This window comes from Myiozetetes cayanensis, unplaced genomic scaffold (genome assembly GCF_022539395.1).
Source record: "Myiozetetes cayanensis isolate MyiCay16 unplaced genomic scaffold, myiCay2020 scf4, whole genome shotgun sequence".
In the NCBI taxonomy this organism is placed as follows: Eukaryota; Metazoa; Chordata; class Aves; order Passeriformes; family Tyrannidae; genus Myiozetetes; species Myiozetetes cayanensis.
In genome coordinates this window covers 70,907,584-70,928,429 of record NW_026087631.1, presented here as the reverse complement: position 1 = coordinate 70,928,429, position 20,846 = coordinate 70,907,584, and the positions used below count along the sequence as shown (strand labels likewise).

General features: G+C 43.6%; 1 protein-coding gene across 1 annotated transcript in view; it reads left to right on the top strand.

Annotated features, from left to right (window-relative positions):
• The first annotated feature begins 844 nt into the window (after window positions 1-844).
• SMAD2 (SMAD family member 2) overlaps window positions 845-20,846 on the top strand; it is a 49,144-nt gene continuing 29,142 nt past the window's right edge. Inside the window, 2 exon segments of the mRNA XM_050329939.1 lie at window positions 845-976; window positions 11,541-11,834. Coding sequence (XP_050185896.1) covers window positions 11,599-11,834 — 236 coding nt within the window. The 5' untranslated portion in view covers window positions 845-976; window positions 11,541-11,598.

Here is a 20,846-nt window from a genome sequence, read left to right as displayed (position 1 = left end):
GGGATGGAGACTCCAACACTCTCCTGGGCAGCTGTGCCAGGGCTGGACAACCCTTTCAGTCAAGAAATTTTCCCTAATATCCAGTCTAAATCTCCTCTGGTGTAACTAGAGGCTGCTTCCTCTCATCCTGTCCCTTGGTCCCTGGGAGCAGAGCCCGATTTCCCCCCTGGCTCCCCCCTCCTGTCAGGGAGTTGCAGAGCCAGAAGGTCCCCCCTGAGCCTCCTTCTCTCCAGGATGAGCCCCCCCAGCTCCCTCAGCCGCTCCTGCTGCTCCAGCCCCTTCCCCAGCTCCGTTCCCTTCCCTGCACACGCTCCAGCCCCTCAGTGTCTCTCCTGTCTGAGGGCCCAGAACTGCCCCAGCGCTGGAGGTGCCTCAGCAGGGCCAGCACAGGGACGGGCACTGCCCTGGCCCTGCTGCCACACCACGGCTGGGACAGCCCCGGGGACATTGCCCTCCTGCCCCCTGGGCACACTCGGGTCGTGTCCAGCGGGAATTCCCGCCGGGAAGCAGCGCACTACTTCGCCTCAGCTCGAGCCCCGCGGAAGAACACCGACTCGCTACCGCCGTGGTGCGGCTGCGCGCCTGCCGCTCACTCAAACCCTTCTCCCCACCCCGCGCCGATCAACCGCCCGCGGCGGGCGTGACTGACAGGCGGCTCCACCAATGAGCGCCCGGCCCCGCCCCGCCTCCCCCGCCTCGCGCCTGTTTCTTCTCCCCTTTTCCCCCTTATCTTTTTTTTTTTAACCTCCCCGGCCTCCTATTGGCTTTCTCTCCCGCCAATCATCCCGGCAGGCCAATGGCCTCGCTGGCCTTGGAGTCACGGGCCGAACGGCCAATGGGCGCGCTCTCCGCCTCACGGCGGGGGCGGGCGCAGCGGGGTAGAACTGCGGGGAGAGGCGGCGGCCCCGCCGTGCCCGGGCAGCGGCAGCGGCAGCGCCGGACACGCCGAGGCGGCGGCGCTTCCAGGCGGCTCCCGGTGCGTCCCGGGGCGCGGCGCGGCTGGGGGGGGCTGCTGCCCCGCGGGCTGCGCGGGCCTCGGGGGGCGCCGTGCGGGGCCTGGTGCCTGCGGGGCCGGGGGCGCCTCCCCGCGCCCGCAGCCCCTTTGTTGCGGCGGGGACGGGGGTGGGTTATCCCGTTCTCCGGTGGATAACCCGGCCACGGGGAGTTGGCGCGGGGCTGTGCCCCTCGGAGTGTGTGTCTCTGTGTGTGTGGGAGGGAGGGAGGGAGGGAGGTAAAGAAGTTGTGCTGCTCCTTCCCTCTCCCCTCAGCACCCCCCGCTCCTCCCCGTCCTCCCTGCGCTCCCTCCGTGCCGGGTGTGTTTTCCTTGCAGGGATATCCCGACTTCGGAGGGACCCACGAGGACCGTCGCCTCCGTGTGCCCGTGGAGGGGTGCGGGAGATGTGGGAAAGTTGGGAGTGAGTTGTGCTTTGGGGTTGGCGAGGCTTCGCCTCACCCCCCCTTTTGTCCGCCCCTCTGCTGGTCCATGGGGCACACACGGGCTGGGGTGGGTGGGTTTATCCACCTGTGTGCTGCCAGAGGGCACGGTTAGGTGGGATGGGGGGGGAAGTTCCTGGCTGGGAGGGTGGCGAGGCCCTGGCACGGCTTGCCCGGAGGAGCTGTGGCTGCTCCCACTCCCCGGGGTGTTGTTTGTAAACAAACATAACCTGCTGAGTGTTTTCTTCTACCTGGGGGGAGACCTGTCGCGATAAAGGCGAGTGGTTTGGTGGCGTTGCTGTGGAGTTCCTGTTTGCAATTTTTATCTTTCCTTTCTGTGGGGAGCGCAGGGGAAAAGTGCAGGCCGGTGTGGTCCTTTAGTCTTTGCTGTGGGAAAATAGAAGAAGGGGGAAAAGTTGTGTGATGTGAGTGAGCGAAGAGCCCTTGTGATGGTCTGGGAGAGCTGTCGAACAGCTGGGATTCGAGCTGCAGCCTGGGCTCACGTCTTTTTGGTTGCCTGTCACCGCTTTTGACTGAGAAAAGCCCAGCACGTGTGTTGTGCCCTTTTCAAACGCTTTGCTAGTGGGGTGGCACTAGTAAAAAGTTTTGTTTACTGAGTCTACTAAGACGAGTGCCTCTGAAAACGCTGCAGCTTGAGTGTGTTGTGTGTAGAGCCCGTGTTATCACGGCCCATGGTTATAAACGAGTTAGATTCCATCTGTAGCAAGAGGTTTGTAATAACAGCTTGTTAGGAGACCGCAGGTAACAGCAGGTTTGTCTTTTCTCGAGTGCTCCTCTCTTAGCCTGGAGAGCTGTACTTTCGGGCTGATTCATTACATTATTTCTGTGGGGGCTGGACTGTAGTGAGAGACTGATTAGTCCTTGCTCTCCTCTCCTGAGGCTGAGAAGGAAACACCTCGTTGAGGTGGAAGGCTCCTCTTAGGGCTGGTTTGGACTTTCCAATACTTCCATGGCAGTGCTGGTGCGTGAGGGGGTTATTTGTGTGCTTGTTCCCAGGAGCAGCCTTAAAAGTTGTAACGCTTACAGGCTTTGATGAATCCTATGGGCGTCAGAATGTAATTAAGGGGGGGATTTTGCGGTCCCTTCGCCCCACTCTGCTCAGCAGCGTCCTGAGGAAAGTTAATATTAGTTACAAGTGCCTTTAAAAAGAGGAAGGGGTGGTTTAAGGTGGTATGAACTTAAAGACGAGTCTGAGCACACGCTGAACAGCGTGTTGGGATGTTGCACAGAGTAACCTGGCAGTTGGTTGCTGTTCTGCAGTTGTTTTGGTGGCTGTCGGTGTAACCTGACCCACACAAGTGGCAGTGTTTGAGGATCCAGTTTTCTTTGTGGAAGAAGCTGGACTTGTGTGATAGAATCTTGAAGAGGGGTTCATCAGCTTCCCCCCGAGGTCCTGATTGATGGTAAAAGGGACACCACGGTTGAAAAAGTGAGGTTAAAAAATTGTCCTCTGAGCTGATCGCTGTGTTTCCTCCACCTGGCAGCTAGGTTCGCCAACAAAATCAAATCAGCTGGGATTGCACAGCTGATCTCCAAGTGAAAGGCCCTCCTGGGTCCTCCTCCATCTTCCTCTTCCACTTGATCTTTCAGAATTGTTGAGCACCAGCTGATATAATTGAGTTTATTGGAGCTCAAAAAAAGAAAAATAAATCCCTGCTCCTGAGAGCAACTTTAAAAAACAAACCTTGTTTCCATCTCTCTAATCCCTTTCCCACAAAAGTACTGGGAGAACAGGCTCTGTAGTAGGTTCTGGATAACAATGAACCTGAGCTCTGCTTGAGACTGAAGCAAATTCCTAAGTTTTGTTTGTACAAAGAACAGTACGCAAAGTTTTAATTATTATAAAAAGTATTCCAGAGTTTTCAAATGTATTCAATGCCGCCTTAATGGTTGTGCATGTAAATGCCCTGTAATTGAAAGCATCCATTTATGGGCCTGACTTGCTAAGTGAGCTGTAAATTCTGCTTTTCAGATTGGATTTAATGACTTTTATCATAAAGCCATAAACTGGTTGTGAACTGTGCCGAGAGGCAAACAATACCTAAGCTTACTTTGCCAAAATATTTGTAATTGTTGATTTGTTAAACTGAATTGCTGCAGGTCATGCGATGGGATTAGGTTTTTGTAATAGAATGGAGAGTACAGGCAGCCCTGTGTTCAATACTCTCTGGGCTAGAAGAAATTGGCTACTGCAGAAAACCTTCCTAAACATTCCTCTCCTCTTCCAGTAACAGAAGCTCCGTTGCAAACAGTAAACCTTCGTTCCTGATGACTTTTTATTCTGATTATTTGTATTTGACAGTCACAATGCGAAGTTAGAACAAGAGGAGACTGCGGCAGAGGAGCTCCTGGGTCTTCTGTCAGTTTAGTTTGGGGCTCAAGCTGCATTTAATTACACTCTAGCAATATGAGCTTAACATCAGACACGAAACATAATTGAACTCTGCTTATCAAGGGATGGGGGGGCTGCCCTGTGTTCGGCACCTTAGACCTATGTTGAAAGTGAACTTGAATTAAGTAATTGTTAAATGCAGTTGTTTGGGCTTTAACAAAGTGGAGTAGCTGCTAAGCTATACAGGTACCTAGGTAACTGGTAAGCAGTTCTGTGAATATTCCTGTCAAATTTAGCCCAGGAGTATTTATTTTCTAAAATAATGAAGGTGACACTTGCCTGTTACACATGGAAAATTTTACTCAAAATTAATGAGGTGAGAAGGGCTTAAGCTGCCGTGGTTTGGAGTACTTATTCCCTGCCTTTGTGGGGTTATTCTGGCCTTTTAGTTTTAAGGAGCAATACTCTGACCTTGTTCATGATGCTAAATAAGTGGGAGAAGTTTGCAGCTCTGCAGAGGCAGGTGGATGGGCTGACTGCAACTGTGGTGACTTTTCTCTTTTGCAGTTCCAGGAGAGTTGGTAAAAGACATTGGTCCTATTAGTATTTTAATCAAAGGTCAGTAAAATTAACAGCTCTTCCTTCTCATGTCTCCAGTTGCAATGCAGTTTTAGCGTGCCACGAGTGCATGGGTTACACGGGGTGCTAATTTTTTAATAGTAATATACCTTTTCACTACCACATTTGGCTGTAATTTGAGGCAGCCCCTAGTAACTGAAGAAAAATCCAACCTCTCAAGCTTTCGTAGCATCATGATCATGCTTATTTAGTTCTGTGCATGAGAAATCTGAGTTTCCTCATTTGGTTTATAATCAAGCTTCATGGAGCCAGCAAGGGGGAGGTGGGAAGTCTGCTTTCAAAATTCTGTTTTCAGTGAGCTATATAAAGGTAATACAGTTACATGTAGTTTCAAGATGCATTGCAATACTAGAGCTTGGTAAACTTAAAATTAATGAGTAAATCAAGCTTGTATATAGGCATGTTTCAAATTCTCAGTCTAAAGTTTGGCCTAGAGGAAGCATTTTCTTTGCTCCCATGCCCCCAGGTCACAGCAGCATGCTTTGAGCTTCATCAGCTCGTGTGGAAGCTGAACCAGGACCTTGGTGTCACTCCTCAGAGCTCTGGGTTGTGAGCTGGGCAGAGCCCCTTGGGGTGGGGACTCTCCAGAGCCACTCCCCCCACTGCTGGGCTGATTGGCCGGACACCTGAAGTGGGAGGCGCATCTGAGGGCACTGCCCAGTAGGGCTCGATTCCTTTTCCCCCAGAACAAAACCCCAGACACTGCTCTTCTCTGACCAGAGTGTGAGGAGGTAAGGACGGGCGCTTTCTTTTGTGTTTGTTCTTCAGAAAGGTATCACAAGACCAGGTGCCTAATATTCATTTGTAGGGAACCTCGGAAGGCAGCTTTGGGAGGAGCTGTGGGTGCAATAGAAGTGAAGTGTCTTCCCTTGTCTGCTCCACTGAGAGGTTTAAGCTTGAATGTGTTCTGTCTGAAAGGGAGAAGACTGGCTTTGATTTTGGTCTGAAGTTCATACAGAATTCAGGTGCACATTATGCACTTGGTAAAATAGATAAAGAATCTTGTCCAGATTCCAAGATTAATGAAAAAAACATTGCCTTTGGAAAAAAGTCTCAAAAATGGGACTAAAATAGGGAGGAAATGAGCTTGTAGACTTTCTCTCAAATACCACAAATAATTTTCCTCGATCTTCTTTCCTCGCGAGCTTAACTTCTGTCCTCTTTATTCCAGAAGAGCTCCTGCAAATGAAATTCCTCTAAGCCAGAATACTTCTAGTAAAACCAGGAGAGATCAGATTTCTTTATTTCAAGTTCAGATGAATAAGCAGACTGATATGAAATATGTTGCATAAGGCTTTAGAATAAATTAGCCAGAAATCACTTGATATTTTTGGTAGCACCAGTGTGTTTATAGTATGTTCCAGACACTCAGGAAAGGAAAATTTCCCTTGAAGATTTTAGTCTGCTAGAATGCTGCCCTTAAGGTTTTCTTCATCTTTTATGCTTAGTTATTGCTGGGATCATGGGCTTAATATTTAATACTTGTTCCAGAGAACCACAGTGGAGTGGAATAATAGCAGACATGACTCAAAACTATGACTTTAGAAGTTGCCAATTATGACACTGTTTGACCAGCCATAGAAACCTGCGTGCATCGGGGAGCAGAGATGAAACAAATACCACCAAAAGTGGGCAGTTTGTAGCTTTTCCAGTATTAATCTCTGGGGAATTACAGCACATACCTCTTATGTTCCAGCAATCTAAATAAACTCTTGTACCTCTCTGGGCAACGGTAAGAACCCCTTGAGTATTCAAAGCTGCAGTTTGAAGGCAAAATCCACAGATGGATTTGGGATGGAAAGGGATAAAATGGAAGTGTTCTGCTATGGAATGCACTGTTGCCTTGGTACTACTGGTTCAACTACAGTTGAGCTTGGAAAAGGATCTTGAAAATCTCCCAGCAGTTACCCCCAGAGTGTTGATGTTGTGGTGAAAATTGGAAATAGTGCACGGGAATTTAAATAAGATGAGATTTGGGCTGTGGCATTGGGCCTGAGTAGAAGAGAGTGAGCCAGGGGGAGACAGTGCAAAGGGTGAGTGATGGCAAAGCACTTCTGAGGTCCTTGAAAGCAAAGGCTGTAAATGGGTGCTCAGTTTTTTGAGGTGGTTGGCTGTTAACTACAAAGAAATTGCAAAAAAACCCATTGCAAGTAAGAGGGGGTATTACATGTTTAATCTTATGCCATTTTAGCAATGTAGAAATGTTTCTTGCAGCATTGGCAAAGCCTGTTTTGGGGGTGCATTTTGGGGAAAAGCATCTCATATTTTTTAGTGGATGAAGAATTTGTCCCAGGCAAAAACAAATAGAGGAATGTTTTTAGCAAGCGGTTACTGTCAACAGTAATGGTGTATGAGGGAATTGTTCTTTATGAGATCAAAACTCCCTGTATTACTTTATCCATTTGAAGGTAAAAGTAGCAGTTGATGAATTGAAATGGGATTTGCTGGTCAAAAATGAGCTTTAGCAGTAACTCCTAAACCCATTATTGTAAACAAGGTGTCTCTGAGTCTGTCTGGGTGGGTACAGTTATAACCCAGCACAGGTCCAGGGCTCCTCATTTTTATTTGAGCTCCTGCCAGATGTTCAGCAGCAGACACGTGCACTCTGCCCTCTGCCACCAGTTCCTCATGGAGTGTAAATTCCTGTCTTTGCACTTTTTATTTAAATTATTATGTTGAGAGATTTAGGATAATATGACCAAAAAGGTAAGTGCAAAGATAACCTTAAACTGATACATTTTTTTCCTGTGGTCTTTAGATCAGTCTTTATGCAGAGTCTTCAAGTAATTATAATTTAATTGAAGTAGTAAAGCTTTCAGGCTTGGCATCTGTTCAGAGGAGCATCCTAAACTGTGTTAGCTGTGTTTGGATACCTTCCTTGAGACAAAAGTCTGAGAGCCCTCTGTTTGAGGGAGGGACGTGATTCAACTGTATGGAGTCATGAAGCTTGCAGATCAGATGAACACAAACAGTTCTTCAGCAAACTTGCAATGGTAGAACAAGAGTCACTTTCTGAAACTTGGGAGGGAATAAATTAAATTACTGAAAGTAGTTCTTTTGACAGTGGGCAGTTAAATACTAGCACAGTGTGCCACGAGGGGTTGTGGAGGCACGTTCGAAAAGCTGTTTGGTGGATTTGTGGACAGCAAGTCCATAAATGGCTGCTGAAGGTAATAAGTAGGAGTGTAGCCTTTAATTTTGTGTTGTAACAATTTGAGATGCTGAAGAACTATGAGGAGAGTGCAGAAAAGAGCCAGGTTCCCATGCTTCCCTTGATTAGCTTATCTTTTTGCCACCTTTGGAGATGGAGCACTAGGCTGGATGCAGCATTACTGCTTTTTCTTTGTAAAATCTGCATTTATCCAAATTACCCATAATTCAGCCTAACCATGCCTTACAGTTTGCACAGTCTAGCCTTGAAACAGACTACTGCTTTTTTTTTTTTTTTTTTTTTTACCCCCCCATAAATAAGCTGGCTGGAATACTCTCCTGTGAGTACTCATCACACTGAAGTATTAAGCTGAGTGAAGTCCTGTCCTACTTGTGTCACATTCTCTCTGCTCACCCTTTGAAAGATACAGGGCCACTACTGGAATAACTTGGTGAAATTCTTATTGATACTCTTGGCAAATCCCTGACATGGCAAAACAATAGCTAGAAGGAAGAAGTTAGTTTAAGCCTCCCAGACTCTTAGTCTGCAGCTGTGTATGTTGTGTTTTTGTTAAATAGCTACTAAGCTGCAGAAAAATCATTGTTATAAAGGGCTCTTTAAATGTGTCCCTTTTTGTTTTGTTTTGGTTTTTTTTGCAGGTTAGTTTTCACGGGGGTGCCAGATCTACTTTTGCTTTCTGACATCTACAGAAACTGGATGAGCGCACATCTGTAAGGCAGTTAGGTACAATTAAATAGAGCATGTGGAAATTTTGGGCTTGCAGTCTTTTGGAAATGGGAAAAGAAGGATTTGGGTTTTTTCCTCTGAGTATGTCAAAACAGTATGAGAGTTCAAATATAAAGAAAAACTGAAATGTGTAGAATTTCTAAATTCTTTCCTGCTCTGAGACTTAAATCGTTCAATGTGCATTTGAAGCAGAAAGGCAAATTTTGGTCAAAAAAAAAGGCAGCAGAGAGTACAGAAAATTTTATGTGTGTGTGTGTGTATATATATCAGTCTTAAGGGAGAGAATACTGCAAAACCGGACACTTCATCACAAGGAGTAAAGTAAAGCTGAAAAATTAGATCAAAGCATGGAGAATGTTTGGAGGGGCTGGAAGAACAGGCTCTGAAAGACAGGCCACTTACCACCGTGGTGGTAAATGAGATCCTCCCGAAGTGTGTGTTTTGTAGGGCTGACAATCAGAGGAGTATTCTGTGGCACTGAAGGTTGTCAGATTTGAAGCTAAAGCACAGGAAATACTCATGTGTCAGTGAGCTCCATAAAAAGGAGAATAACTGGTGAGTGGATCAGCAGTGATAGTTGTACTTGGTTGCCTGTCAGCACTGAATTTAATGTTCAGGTGTTAACACCATCAATTGCTACTGTTTAGAACGCGATCTTTAAAGCCTGTCCTTTTTGGTTTCTGAGTTTCTTGTGTGTGCCTGTGAAGCATCCAGTGTTGTCCTTGCTCAAAGGCTGAAGTCTTTTTTTTTATAAAGCTCAGTGGCTGCTGCTCCCTGTTGTAGAAACCAGCTATGTTTCTTGAACCAGAAGGGACCACACAAGCCTCCTGTTCCATCTCTGGAGCTGCTCAGGGTGCTCGTTAGGGGTCTGACGTGTTTCACTGCCAGGCCCTTGAACAGTTCAGAAGGTGTCAGGCTGCTTAATTTGGTTTTGTCACCAGAATAAATGGTCTGAATTAAAGCACATTTCCAGTGATGCAGTCAACACCAGCGCTGCAGTTGAAGACTGAGGCTGGAGTCCTTCCACACTCCTGTAACTCATCTGACATCACCTGGGGTGCTTGAGTACCGTGTGTGATCAACTTCTTAACTTGAAAGAGAACCAAATCAGCAAAGCCCACAAAATTAAACTGTTTTACTTTTTTTTGGCCGAGTTTTTGTGGAAGGACATTAGCACTGATGCTGAGGTGGTGGTGCCATAGGGAAAAAAGGAAGGAGAACTAGGCTTTCTGTTGACTTGACTCCCTATGAAACTGTACCCCTACTGTCCTCATCAGTGTTTTATTAAAAAGTGTTGGCTGTTGAGTTTATTTTTCTTGTTTGCTGCAACCAGGGCTCTGGTGCAATGCTTTTACAGGTAGCAAAGCCTGCAGTTTGAAATACTGGCGACAAATTCTATAGTTGATATAACACTATTGGAAGAATAAAAGTTCTTTGTAGTCTTGTGTGAAAATAAATGCTTTGACTTTTTACCAGGGCGTCTACTGACAAGACACGGAGCAAGAGTTTAAAACTGAGAGAGAGTCAATTCAGATTGGATGTAAGGAAGAAACTCTGCTGTGTGAGGCTGGCAGTGGTTGCCTGGAGAAGCTGTGGCTGCCCCATCCCTGGAAGTGTTCAAGGCCAGGTTGGATGGGGTTGGAGCAACCTGCTCTAAGGGAAAGTGCCCCTGCCCATGGCGGGGGGTGGTGTTGGAACAGGGTGTTTTCTAATGGTCCCAACCCAAACCATTCAGTGATTCTGTGATTTAGGATAGAGTATTTTGAACGACTTGCATAAAGTTATCAGTGTTGATCTTGAGTCCTGATAACTGGAACCTCTGTTTCCTTGGCCCTAGAAAACTATATTTCTTGCTTCAGCCGCGTTTTTAGGTGCTCTGAGGTGCTGGTTTATGGAGGTATAATTTCTTTGAAACTGAAATGTCATGCCCTACTGAATGTTCTGTTTTGTGTAAGTTGAGAAGTTGTGATTTAAGGTTACCTGTAGGATATAATCTAGTGTTTGTTGGCTTGGTCCTCCCTGAAACTGCAAAGATGTGACAAGGCATAAATTAGCCACGAATGCTGTAGCCTGAAGAATCACAAATCATGTTGTTTTGGGGATGGGAAACTTCAGTAAGGCGAAGCTGGTATGTGTTGGGTAGGTGTGGGGAGTGTGCCTGTACGGGTTGGAGAGGCACATAAGCTGCCTTCAAAGTGTGACTCAGGGACCATGAAGGTGGTGTTAGCTTTTAGCTAAAACAAGGTATTTTCAGCTGACTGGACTAACTTATGCAGCTTGGAAATTAGGTAACTTTCTGGAGTTCAAATACCCATTTGCTGCCTGGAAATAAGATGATTTTTGACTTTAGCTTCTATCCATAGGACCGTTAATGTCCTCGAGCAATTTCTAACATATCTAACAGGCTAAACAGAGCTCAAGTTTCAGCTTTCCTTTTAATATTTCATTTTATATAAATATCATGATCAGGTAGTTACACTGAATGAAAAGCTATCAGAGTTGAAAAGTTCTACTACTCAGGTGCCTACCAACTAAGATTTTATCTGTTGTTTAATGAATTTTGAAAGACATGATGATTTTAAGTGCTGCCAGTTGAGCAAATTAATTATTATAGACCATTGGACTCTACATGGGAAGAAGTTTATCACCAGATTTATTAGTGAGTTTGAAACTGGCATCCCCTGTGGAACAAAAATTGGTAGTTATTTAAAACATGACAAACAAAATGGGAAAAGAAAGGTTTGAGAGATGGCTGGCTGTTGGATGAGTTCTGTCAAACCATAGTGACTGACATTCTGGACACAATTTCACTTGCTAAACTAACTTGGAGCTGGGCAGGACATGCATATGTATGTATGCAGTTTGTCAGTGACTTGTGGAAAATATTAATAAATTACTAAAACCAACCAGCCTAGGTGCAGAGCTAGACTCAAGTTACTCTGTGTATTTGCTGAAGTTTGCTCTAGTCAGGAAGGACTTGAGGAAAAATTGCAAGTCTAATCCAACAGCAACCTTAGTCTCCATCAACTTTTGGAGAGTCTGCAGCAAACTTGAACTTTATTGATGAAATACCTCCTGACCATGATGATACTACTTGTGAACCATTTATGTGACTTGTTTTGGGATGCAGTGCCCTGGGGCATTTGGTAATGAGCGAGGTGTTTGTTTCACTGAAACCTCAGTTCTAACGTGTCTTGTTTCGGTTTGTGTTTTCAGGGATTGGACGGAGATCTCTCAGTTTATCGTGTGCTGAGCGTTCGGTCTGGTTAGAGTCATGTCATCCATACTGCCATTCACTCCACCAGTTGTGAAGAGACTTCTGGGGTGGAAAAAATCTGCCGGTGGCTCTGGAGGGGCCGGTGGTGGTGAGCAGAATGGTCAGGAGGAAAAGTGGTGTGAAAAAGCAGTCAAAAGCTTGGTAAAGAAGCTGAAGAAAACTGGACAGCTGGATGAGCTTGAGAAGGCAATTACCACTCAGAATTGCAATACAAAATGTGTGACAATACCAAGGTAAGTGCTGTTGTGTTTGAAATTGTTACAACCACTTTAAGAAAATGACTAAATGTATGTTTAGGCTATCTGTGAACAAATGACTGAAAAAATCAGTTGCATGCTTTTGATTCTTTAAAAATTATTTAAAACCTGTATTGGATTTATGTAGTGCTTGCTTATAACTGAATCACACTTTTTTGTGAAGTCACAATTTCTTTTCATTTCACTTTTCATTACTGTTTGTGTGTGTTCTAGTGGTGCCTAACACAACTCTTAGTTTGTAGGACTGCCTTATGCTGTTATTTAATAACCTTGTCTATAATTTGGTAGGGGGCGCATACCTGAACCAACAGTTTCACTTAAAAAAAAAAAAAAAAAAAAAGACTAGTTTTTCCTTGGTCAACACTTCAGTCATCTAATTACTTTCAGTTGTATCTGGTATTTTCATTTAAATTGTACAAGCTACCTCCATTCCCCCTTTTGAAGGGGAATTTTATCTTTGGAGGCAGGTTGTCTGAAGACCAGTTTATTTACTGTAATTATTGTAATTGTTTAATGAAAATGCATTTTGTTTAATAACCTGGGGTATTTCTAGAATTGCTTTTCTGCTCCTGTATGTATAAACATTTAGGTGAATGACTTGCATTTTACCCCTTTGACTTTCTCAGCTTAATTCATAGCAACTGCTGTGCGAGAGGCAAGGGTTGTGTTTGTAAGTATAAATGCAGTCTACTCTCGATTCACATTGCACAGAAATCCCACTGAGGTGCCCAAGGAAGCTCATTATGTGTGACAGAAATATCAAGTCACTTCACAGGTGTGTTTTTCTGTGAAAAAGTTGGAGGATCTGGTGGCACAGGTGTATTCTGGGTACTTAGCCACTCGACACTTAAATGATTTCTAGGGGAGACAAACTGTGTCTGGTTTATGAACTTCATTTCTGTATGAGTGCGTTCATCCCAGCTACTTTTATACTTAGTACTAATCATAGTGCAAACTAGATCTGACTGGTGTCAGTAATGATTTCCATATATCAAATGTGTTGTAGCTGTTATCTGATAATCGTTTCAGCGTTCTCTTTTAGATTTGACACAGCTGTCTGGGAAAGTCATGAGTATGTTCTGAATGGACAGCTACTTTAATTCTGTTCTTTCTCTCTTCTGTTCACCTTTTGTTTCTAATGCTGCCCTCTGCTTGTATTTTCTTCTCTAGAGTAGTCCCAAAATGCTCTGGTTTTCTCTTCTGCTTTCTTCCTTTTGCCACGTGAAAAACAATCAATTATAAAATATTAGTGCTTTCTTGTCTTAGTGTACATCAGCGGACTAAGATTTGAACCTGTAGGGATATATATTTATTGAGGTGACTCTGTGTATTTAGCAAGTGTTTACCATGACAAAGTGCTTAACTGGGAGGTGTTTCGTATGACAAGAAGTTAAATCTGCCTCACAGAGATTCACTTGATACAAAATGTGCCTGTAGGTTCCAGAGCTCTTAGACTTTCTAGAGCTCTCCCACAGGGATACTGGAGCAGTAAATACTGCTACTTCAGAAGAATAGCTGTCTACATGGAATTATTTTAGAAGATCCCAACAACAGGCTAATAGATCACTATTTTTGAGTAGAAGTATGCCTACATGGCCTTTTGTGTTAAAGTAGACATAGTAAATAATTTCTTAAACTGGAATAGAAGCTGTGCTGCACTCTGTGACCAGCAGTTCTTGCTGGGCTGTGACGTACTGTTCTCTTCTGTCCTCCAGTGGGTTGTAAAAAGGACTGGACTGGGTTTCACTCTCACTGAGTACCTTAGGAGTAAACCAGGAAGAGCTCTTTGAGTGATGTTGGCTATTGTACAAGGTTGAATTTTAAACGAGGAAATGTCTTTGGCGTTAACGGGTGAGATGATAGCAGGGTTGCCAGCAGTGCTGTACAGAATTTTTGAGTTTCATAGCTGGCTTTTGAACTGTTGGTATTATTTCAATTTGACAGCAATAGTCTGGGTTCCCAAGAAGCAGCGAATGTCAACTCAGTACTGTAATGACTTCTTGGAGATTCTTGTTCTTGGATTTAGTAAGTTAATGAAACCACTGCCTGAGTCCCACTTTAATGAATGTCTTAAAGATCTGCAGATCAGCAGGGATAAATAATAAAATGCTGAATTTGAAACTTTTTTCCTTCCTAGTCAGCAGAAAGTTTGTGGTGCCAAGCTGCTGAGATGCAGTTCTGATGTGACAGCTGGGCTAACTTTCCGAATGTTGTTCTGCTTGGGGTGGGGGGGGGTGTTTGGCTTTGTGTGTGTTGGGTTTTTTTTTTAGCTAGCTTTGGTTTTACTCATTGATGCTGTTTAATCTGGTGTAGATACTGACAAGTGTTGTGGGATGCTTCTCTTTGCCACTCTCGCATTATTCCCTCAACAGAAGTTTCAGTTGTGGTTTGGCAAGTTTCTGGTCCCCTTGGAGATTTACAGGGTTTGATGCAGCAGTAAACTGTAGTATACTTTTTTTCATTATTGAAACCTTAAGCAGCTAAACTCCTACAAGTTTTTCTCAAAACTGAGAGCAGTTTGAACAGAAATTGTATTAAATCACTTCTTCAGGAATCTGCATTTCTTACTGTATGTCATCCGTAATCCTGCTGAGTTAGGGTTGTGCTGCTTCTGTGTGGTTTGTCAAGGTGACTACACACTAAGGGAGGCTGATCCTGTGTGTACTACACAGAAGCTGCTCATGTGGTAATTAACACAACTTCTTATGAGACTAATAGAGGTTCTGAGAAAGCAGAAGCAAACAGATGGAGTGGGTGTTGGCATTGCACAGCAGGGGTGCTTAGCTCTTCATAAGTGGGTCAGTAATCTAGAGCAGAGGCTAAATAAGTACAGAGGTCCTTTTGACACTAACCCTCTAAGTAATTTGTAGTTATCTTGCTGAATCCTCCCAGCAAGCCAGTGGGATTCTAATCACATAATCCCTGTGTATTCTGAAACTAAATGTTGGCACATGAGTTCACTTTTCTGAAATGCAGAATGAATTTGGTGGGATTTAAGATCCTGTCTTCATGCTCTCCCTTGCAGTTCTGACATAGGCACAAGAAGCAGTCAGTGAGAAACAAGAGCGCGAGCATCCTTCCTCCAGTGGAGCTGTTTTGTTCGTATTAGCCTGGATTATTCTGCTGGATCATAGAATCCTGGAATGGTTTGGATTGGAAGGAATCTCAAGGATCATCTAGTTCTGACCCCCCTGCCATGGTCATGTGCAGGGATGTCTTCACTAGACAAGGTTCCTCAAAGCCCAGTCCATAAATATTTTGTAACTAGTGATGGCCAAAATCCAAGCATTTTACAAACCAAGCCATGCCCTGTAGTGAATAATGAACTGGCATATTCATAGTCTGTCTTCATTATTTAAAAAGTTGTTTCAGTGGTGACAGCACAGAGTATTGGAATCCAAAGTGGAGAAACACAGCTAGTTTCAGCTTCCCAGTATTTGGGTGTGATCAGCTGTGTGGGGTTTTGTCTTAAAAAGAGTATAAATATGCTTCATGCTTAATTTTTGCTTCTTTTAAGTAAGACCATAAAACAGATGCTTTTGGAAAATGCCTGGTAATGTACAGTTAATAAGAGTTCAGTCAGGTCAGGTTTAGGATAATGTTGACCTGGACTGTGGTATCTCCTGTATTTTTAAAATTGAAAAAAGGTGAGGGATGTAGTGTAACTGGGTTCATCTGTATCACTGGTTGCATTCTGCCTCCATGCCAACAGTTGGGTAATGTGACAACTGTATTAGGTTTTTAATCTTATATGAAGGGTAAGTAATAATGGAGATGACCTGCTTATATGGAGAACTCCCCAGGCAGGTGTAATCCTCATTTCTAGCATGTCAAAACCATTGACCCTTCCCCAGAAGGGTCCGTTCTCCCCTGTGTTTTCCCTTACCTGTTACTGCACCCTCAGAACACTGCTGTGTCTCACCTCCTTTCAGGCAGTGTCCTTGGTCTACTTGTGTCATGGTCTGCAGGATACGATATTGAACTGAACCGTGGGACCACTCAGTGCATGGGTGCACCTTCTCTTCTTCCAGTCTATGCAGGAGGATGAATAGGTGCCTCCCATCAGTCTCAGCATCTCTGGCTTTCATTTGTTTCAGCTTCGTATAGTGAATATAGCTTTGGTGTGTGCCCTGGCAAAGGCTATTTGTAGCTAAAAAGGATACAGCTAAAAAATGCATCTGTAACAGTGCATCTCTGTTTTCTTTTTCCATGTGTTTGTGTACTTGTCTCAGTAGAATGGAAGGGTTTGATGCATCATCAAACACTTCTCTGATTGACAACTAAAACTCTCTACTATTGATGTCAATGATTTTTTTGTTGACTTTAATAGTAGTGGTTAAATTACAGTTGCTTTTGATACTCTTTGTGTGGAATGATACTTAACACTTGAATCTCAGCTTTAATGAGAGGACCTGAGTTCCTGCACAGGAGGTAAATTTTGCTGCTGGTTCATATTAAACCCCATTGCAAACCAAAGTGATGTTGGCTGTTGATGAAAAGCCGTCTGGCAGATTTCTGACTGCAGTAAAGTTTTAAGATCAATTTTCCTCAATCCCAATTTAGAGATTGCTTGCTGGGGTGCTGTTACTGTGCAGTTGCTGTAGAGTCTCAGGTGAAATGCAGCAGTTTCTTCCTTCGCAGAGCGAAGGCTAATGCTCCTGCCAAGGTCTTACTTTCCAGCCTGCTTTGACATTGGTTTTGGTATTATCTGAAAAATGCCTTTTCTTGCCTAACAGTTCAGTATGTACGCAGAGAATGTAGTCCTAAATGTGCTCTCCATCCTCCTCATTTAAGATGAGGAGAGCATCTCTGTGCTATTGCTTGCAGAAGCTTATCTTTGCTTCCTTTTCTGCAGCCTCCCAGTTATGACTTAGAGAGTGAGAGGGGCTCAAATCCTGACATTATTTTGAACCGTGTAGATGATCTATGACATTTATACAGTTAAACTTCTGAGGCACCTGGCTCCTACTTCTCATGTGAGATGAACTCTGAATTTTTGTACCATCCAGAGTCAAAGACAAAAACCCTATGATGGGTTCCATGGTTTCGGGAATGTGGAAGATTGTGAGGGAGCGTTGGGAATGCAAAGCAGGCAAGGAAGTGGTTGGTTGGAATTTCTGACCATCTTCACTAACACTGGTGTTTCTTTGAGCTTGTTAGGATGAAGTAGTAATATTTAAAGTATTTTTAAGCCATACTTGTGTATACTTTTCACTTCGGCCAATAGTGAAGGTTGGTAACTTTTTAAACTGCTATCATGGAACCAATCACATCCCAATTCTTCCTTAAGAAAGAAAAAAATGTAGTAGCATATATTACATATAATATATATTGACTGCTTCTGAAGGCTGTAGTGGTTTTGGGTTTAGTTATTGTTTAGTTGGTATTTTTTGTGAACTAAATATCCAGGAGTTTCTTTTCCATGTGACTTCTGAGCCTAAAGGACTGCTCTTGATGTTAAAGGGAATAATGCTGTTGACACTTGACTTCTCTTGCATTTGCTTACAGTGTCTGGAAAAAAATCCTATATATCTTGTTATATTTCTGACATAATTCTACTGGGAAAAGAAACATCCTGTTCAAAGATGGGACAACTGGTTGACACTGCTGTTTGAGAGCAAACAGATATTTTAAAATTACAGCTTTTTGATGCCTTTTTCTTCAGATAACTGACTAAAAAGTAATTTTAGTTTAGGTGTATAGAGCACAGTTTTTCTAGAATAAAACCTGTTCCATCAGTTAGCATGTTGTCTTGAATTCCTTGGGAGTATTTGTCAGGAAGGTGATCACATAGCTGCGCACAGTAACCTACTTTTGAGAATGCTTTTGATCACCAGTAGAGCAGAGTTGTCAAGCTGATGTGGCTTCCGGAATAGATTGTTTTCAAGCTTTAATATCTTTCCCCAAAATAGGTTACTTCGGAGGGTAGCAATACAGAAATTAATTTGCTCCTTCTCAGGTTAAAGCCAGAGGAGATGGGTGATTTCAACAGTGAGGAGGAGGAAAAGTTTTTCTGGAAACTGTGTTGGGAGAGTTCGCAACATCTGCAAAGCAATGGGTGAGTTAGCAAAGAGGGCAGTTGGATTGGCATAGTAGATCCTAAAATAACACTGCTGTCCAGACAGAGGTGAAGTCTGTTTTCCCAGAAGCAGAACTTGGCACTGTCCAGTAGCAGAGCTGGGATAATTCTCTGTTCAGGTTGGGGGATGGACACTGATGTTTAATCACAGCTTTACGTATAAAGAATGTCTTCAAACCATGTACTGCATCTCTGTCTGGATGCATTCCCTTAGATGTAGATCGGTTCTCTAAATGTTTCAAGACTACAGTTGAACATCTTCAGCTTTCAGAAATAAGTATAGTTATTTAAGACTACTTCAAAATTCACTGAAGTACTATTTTTATTGCTGAGATTACAGGAGGAACATGCTTGTAATTTGTTTGTTGATAAACTGACTCCCTTTTCTGATGACAGGATTATTGAGGATGAAGCACAGGCCCCTCTACTTTTCCCTTGTTGGAATTTCAATAAAAATAGTGCTTTAGAACAAAGCCAGAGAGATCTTTCTGGGAAGTAAGGCGAGAGAGAGCTGAGATGTTGGGGAGTGTTGGCCAAGGTTAGCTTAATAATACCCTGATGCTCCCTGTGATATCTGGTGCTGGGAATACTTTGGATGTGCTCGCTGGAACTGTGTAGGAGGAGGATCAAACTGCCCTTGCTCTTCAGTCCCATAATTATGGTGGAACTTAAATATTGTCTCTGTTCTCTGTAAAAGACTAAAGGATGTGGTTACAGACAAAAGGATGCTGGCCCTAATTACGTGTGTGCAAAATGACACATTCAAACTCTGGGTTGCAGAGCACCTTTAGATACTGTGTGGACATATAATGGGAAATAAAAATTCACATGAGGTTTGGCTTCAGGTCTCTGTGAAATTTAATTTCTGAGCTCGAGTTTAGCAGTCAGTAAGACAGTGTTGGTAATGTAACCTACATCTGTTTGAAAACCACTCCTAGGCATTTTCTTTAACACTGCTTTTAAAATCAACCTAGCCTGTGTTTTGTCACAAAACTAAACTTAAGAATTAGATAACTGGTGGTCCCTCACAAATTTCTCTATTTCTTTATGCTGGCGGAAAAAAGGAGTTTGTTCAGGCAAACTAACTACATGGAAATACCAGCTTGTCTAATATTAGTATTCCTGAATTACACATTTTTAATATGCTTACTCAGGGAAGGAGCTGGATAACTCGGTGCTTTTCTTCAGAAAGAAGCCTATTCTGAAAACAGTGCTTTGAGCATTTCTTAGTAAAAACACTGTGAACTGGTCAACACTGTCTCCAGGTCCCGTTCACTGAGAGGAGCCATCATGGGTGGGGTGTGACAGAGGGCAGTGAATGGTCAAAGCAGAGTAAGCCAAGAAGTGAAATACTGTCATAGCCTGAAGTTAATTTTTTTTTTTTTTTGCTTTCTCCTGTTTGATTCTTAGCCTCAGTGTATATTATATATAGAGTAGGATGCAGAATTCATATGTGCTTAAGGTAATGGTTTTTTTCTGTCACAGTATGTTTTTTCTCTGCTACAGCTTACTACTTGACTGGCCATTTAGCAGTAAGGCTTTATTCCTGATACTCTCCCCTCTGTCTGGGGAGACCTGAGAGCCACTTCCAGTATATAAGGAGAGACTCCACAAGAGCTGGAGAGGGACTTTGGGCAAGGGCCTGGAGGGACAGGACAAGGGGAGTGGTTTCCCACTGCCAGAGGGCAGGGTTAGGTGGGATATTGGGAAGGAATTGTTGGCTGTGAGGGTGGTGAGGCCCTGGCACAGGTTGCCCAGAGAAGCTGTGGCTGCCCCTGGATCCCTGGAAGTGTCCAAAGTCAGGTTGGACAGGGCTTGGAGCATCCTGGGCTAGTAGAGGGTGTCCCTGCACATGGCAGAGGATTGGACTGGATGAGCTTTAAGGTCCCTGTCAATTAAAATTAAGAGCAGCAGTTGTGCTCCAGTGTAATTGAGTGAGGTTTAATTATAAACTAAAGGTTTAATTATATAACTAAAACATAACTGTTAACTTGTTCTTTGGCACGGCTGTGGCTGGTGTGGAGGACTGAATTGCTGTAGCTGAGGTTAAGCTGTAGTGTAGACATAGCTCAGGTTACAGCATCTTAGAATGATGTCATCCTGAAAAAGGAAGTCTTAGAGTATTAAACAAAGATACTTAGGGCTGCCAGTTTTAAGCTCGTGCAATTCAGGAAGCCATGTGACTTACCCACATAATTTGTTAGAGTTGGTATGCCAAGCAGAACGTATTGGCGTGTCATTTGAGCTAGGTCAACGTGTAAAAATATCAATGTGCGAGGAACTCGGCCAGTAGCAAAATGCTGTACAGTTCAAAGGAGCTTGTCTCTCGAGTCAGGAGGAAAAAATGTTGAATTTCGGGGATTATTTTGTGTACTGACCGGAGCACTGGATAAAGGCTCGGGGGATGTGGATTCTGGCCTTGGCTCTGCTGTCTTTTCTCAGGTAACCTTAGAAGTTTGTAGTTTGCTGTCATTTTGCAGTCTATAAATTGTGGTGGTTTGTTTTTTTTTTTTGGTAAGGTTTGTGGTAATGCCACCTTCACCTTACTGCTTTGGGTGTATTACTTATTTACAGAGTGAGTTTAAGTTGGTTTTTTTTCTTTTTTCTGCTATAGTATCAGCAATGTGAAAGCAAATTTGGGGGTGAAAATACAAGCGGTTGGAATTTGAGAGATTTCTTTATGTTCAAGTTACTGTTGCTCCTCGTTAGGAGTGCTTTAAGGATAAGAAGCAGGAAGAGTCAGAATCAAAAACAAGTGTTAAAGCTTGCTTCATTTTCTTACACACAGTTAATTGTCAGGTTAGCAATTGATGCTGGGGGCTGTTGAGTTTTAGGCACATGAAAAATAGCTGCTTGTGATTACTTTAGTGACTTACCTGCTCAGTCGATCCTGGTAGAAAGCTCTAACT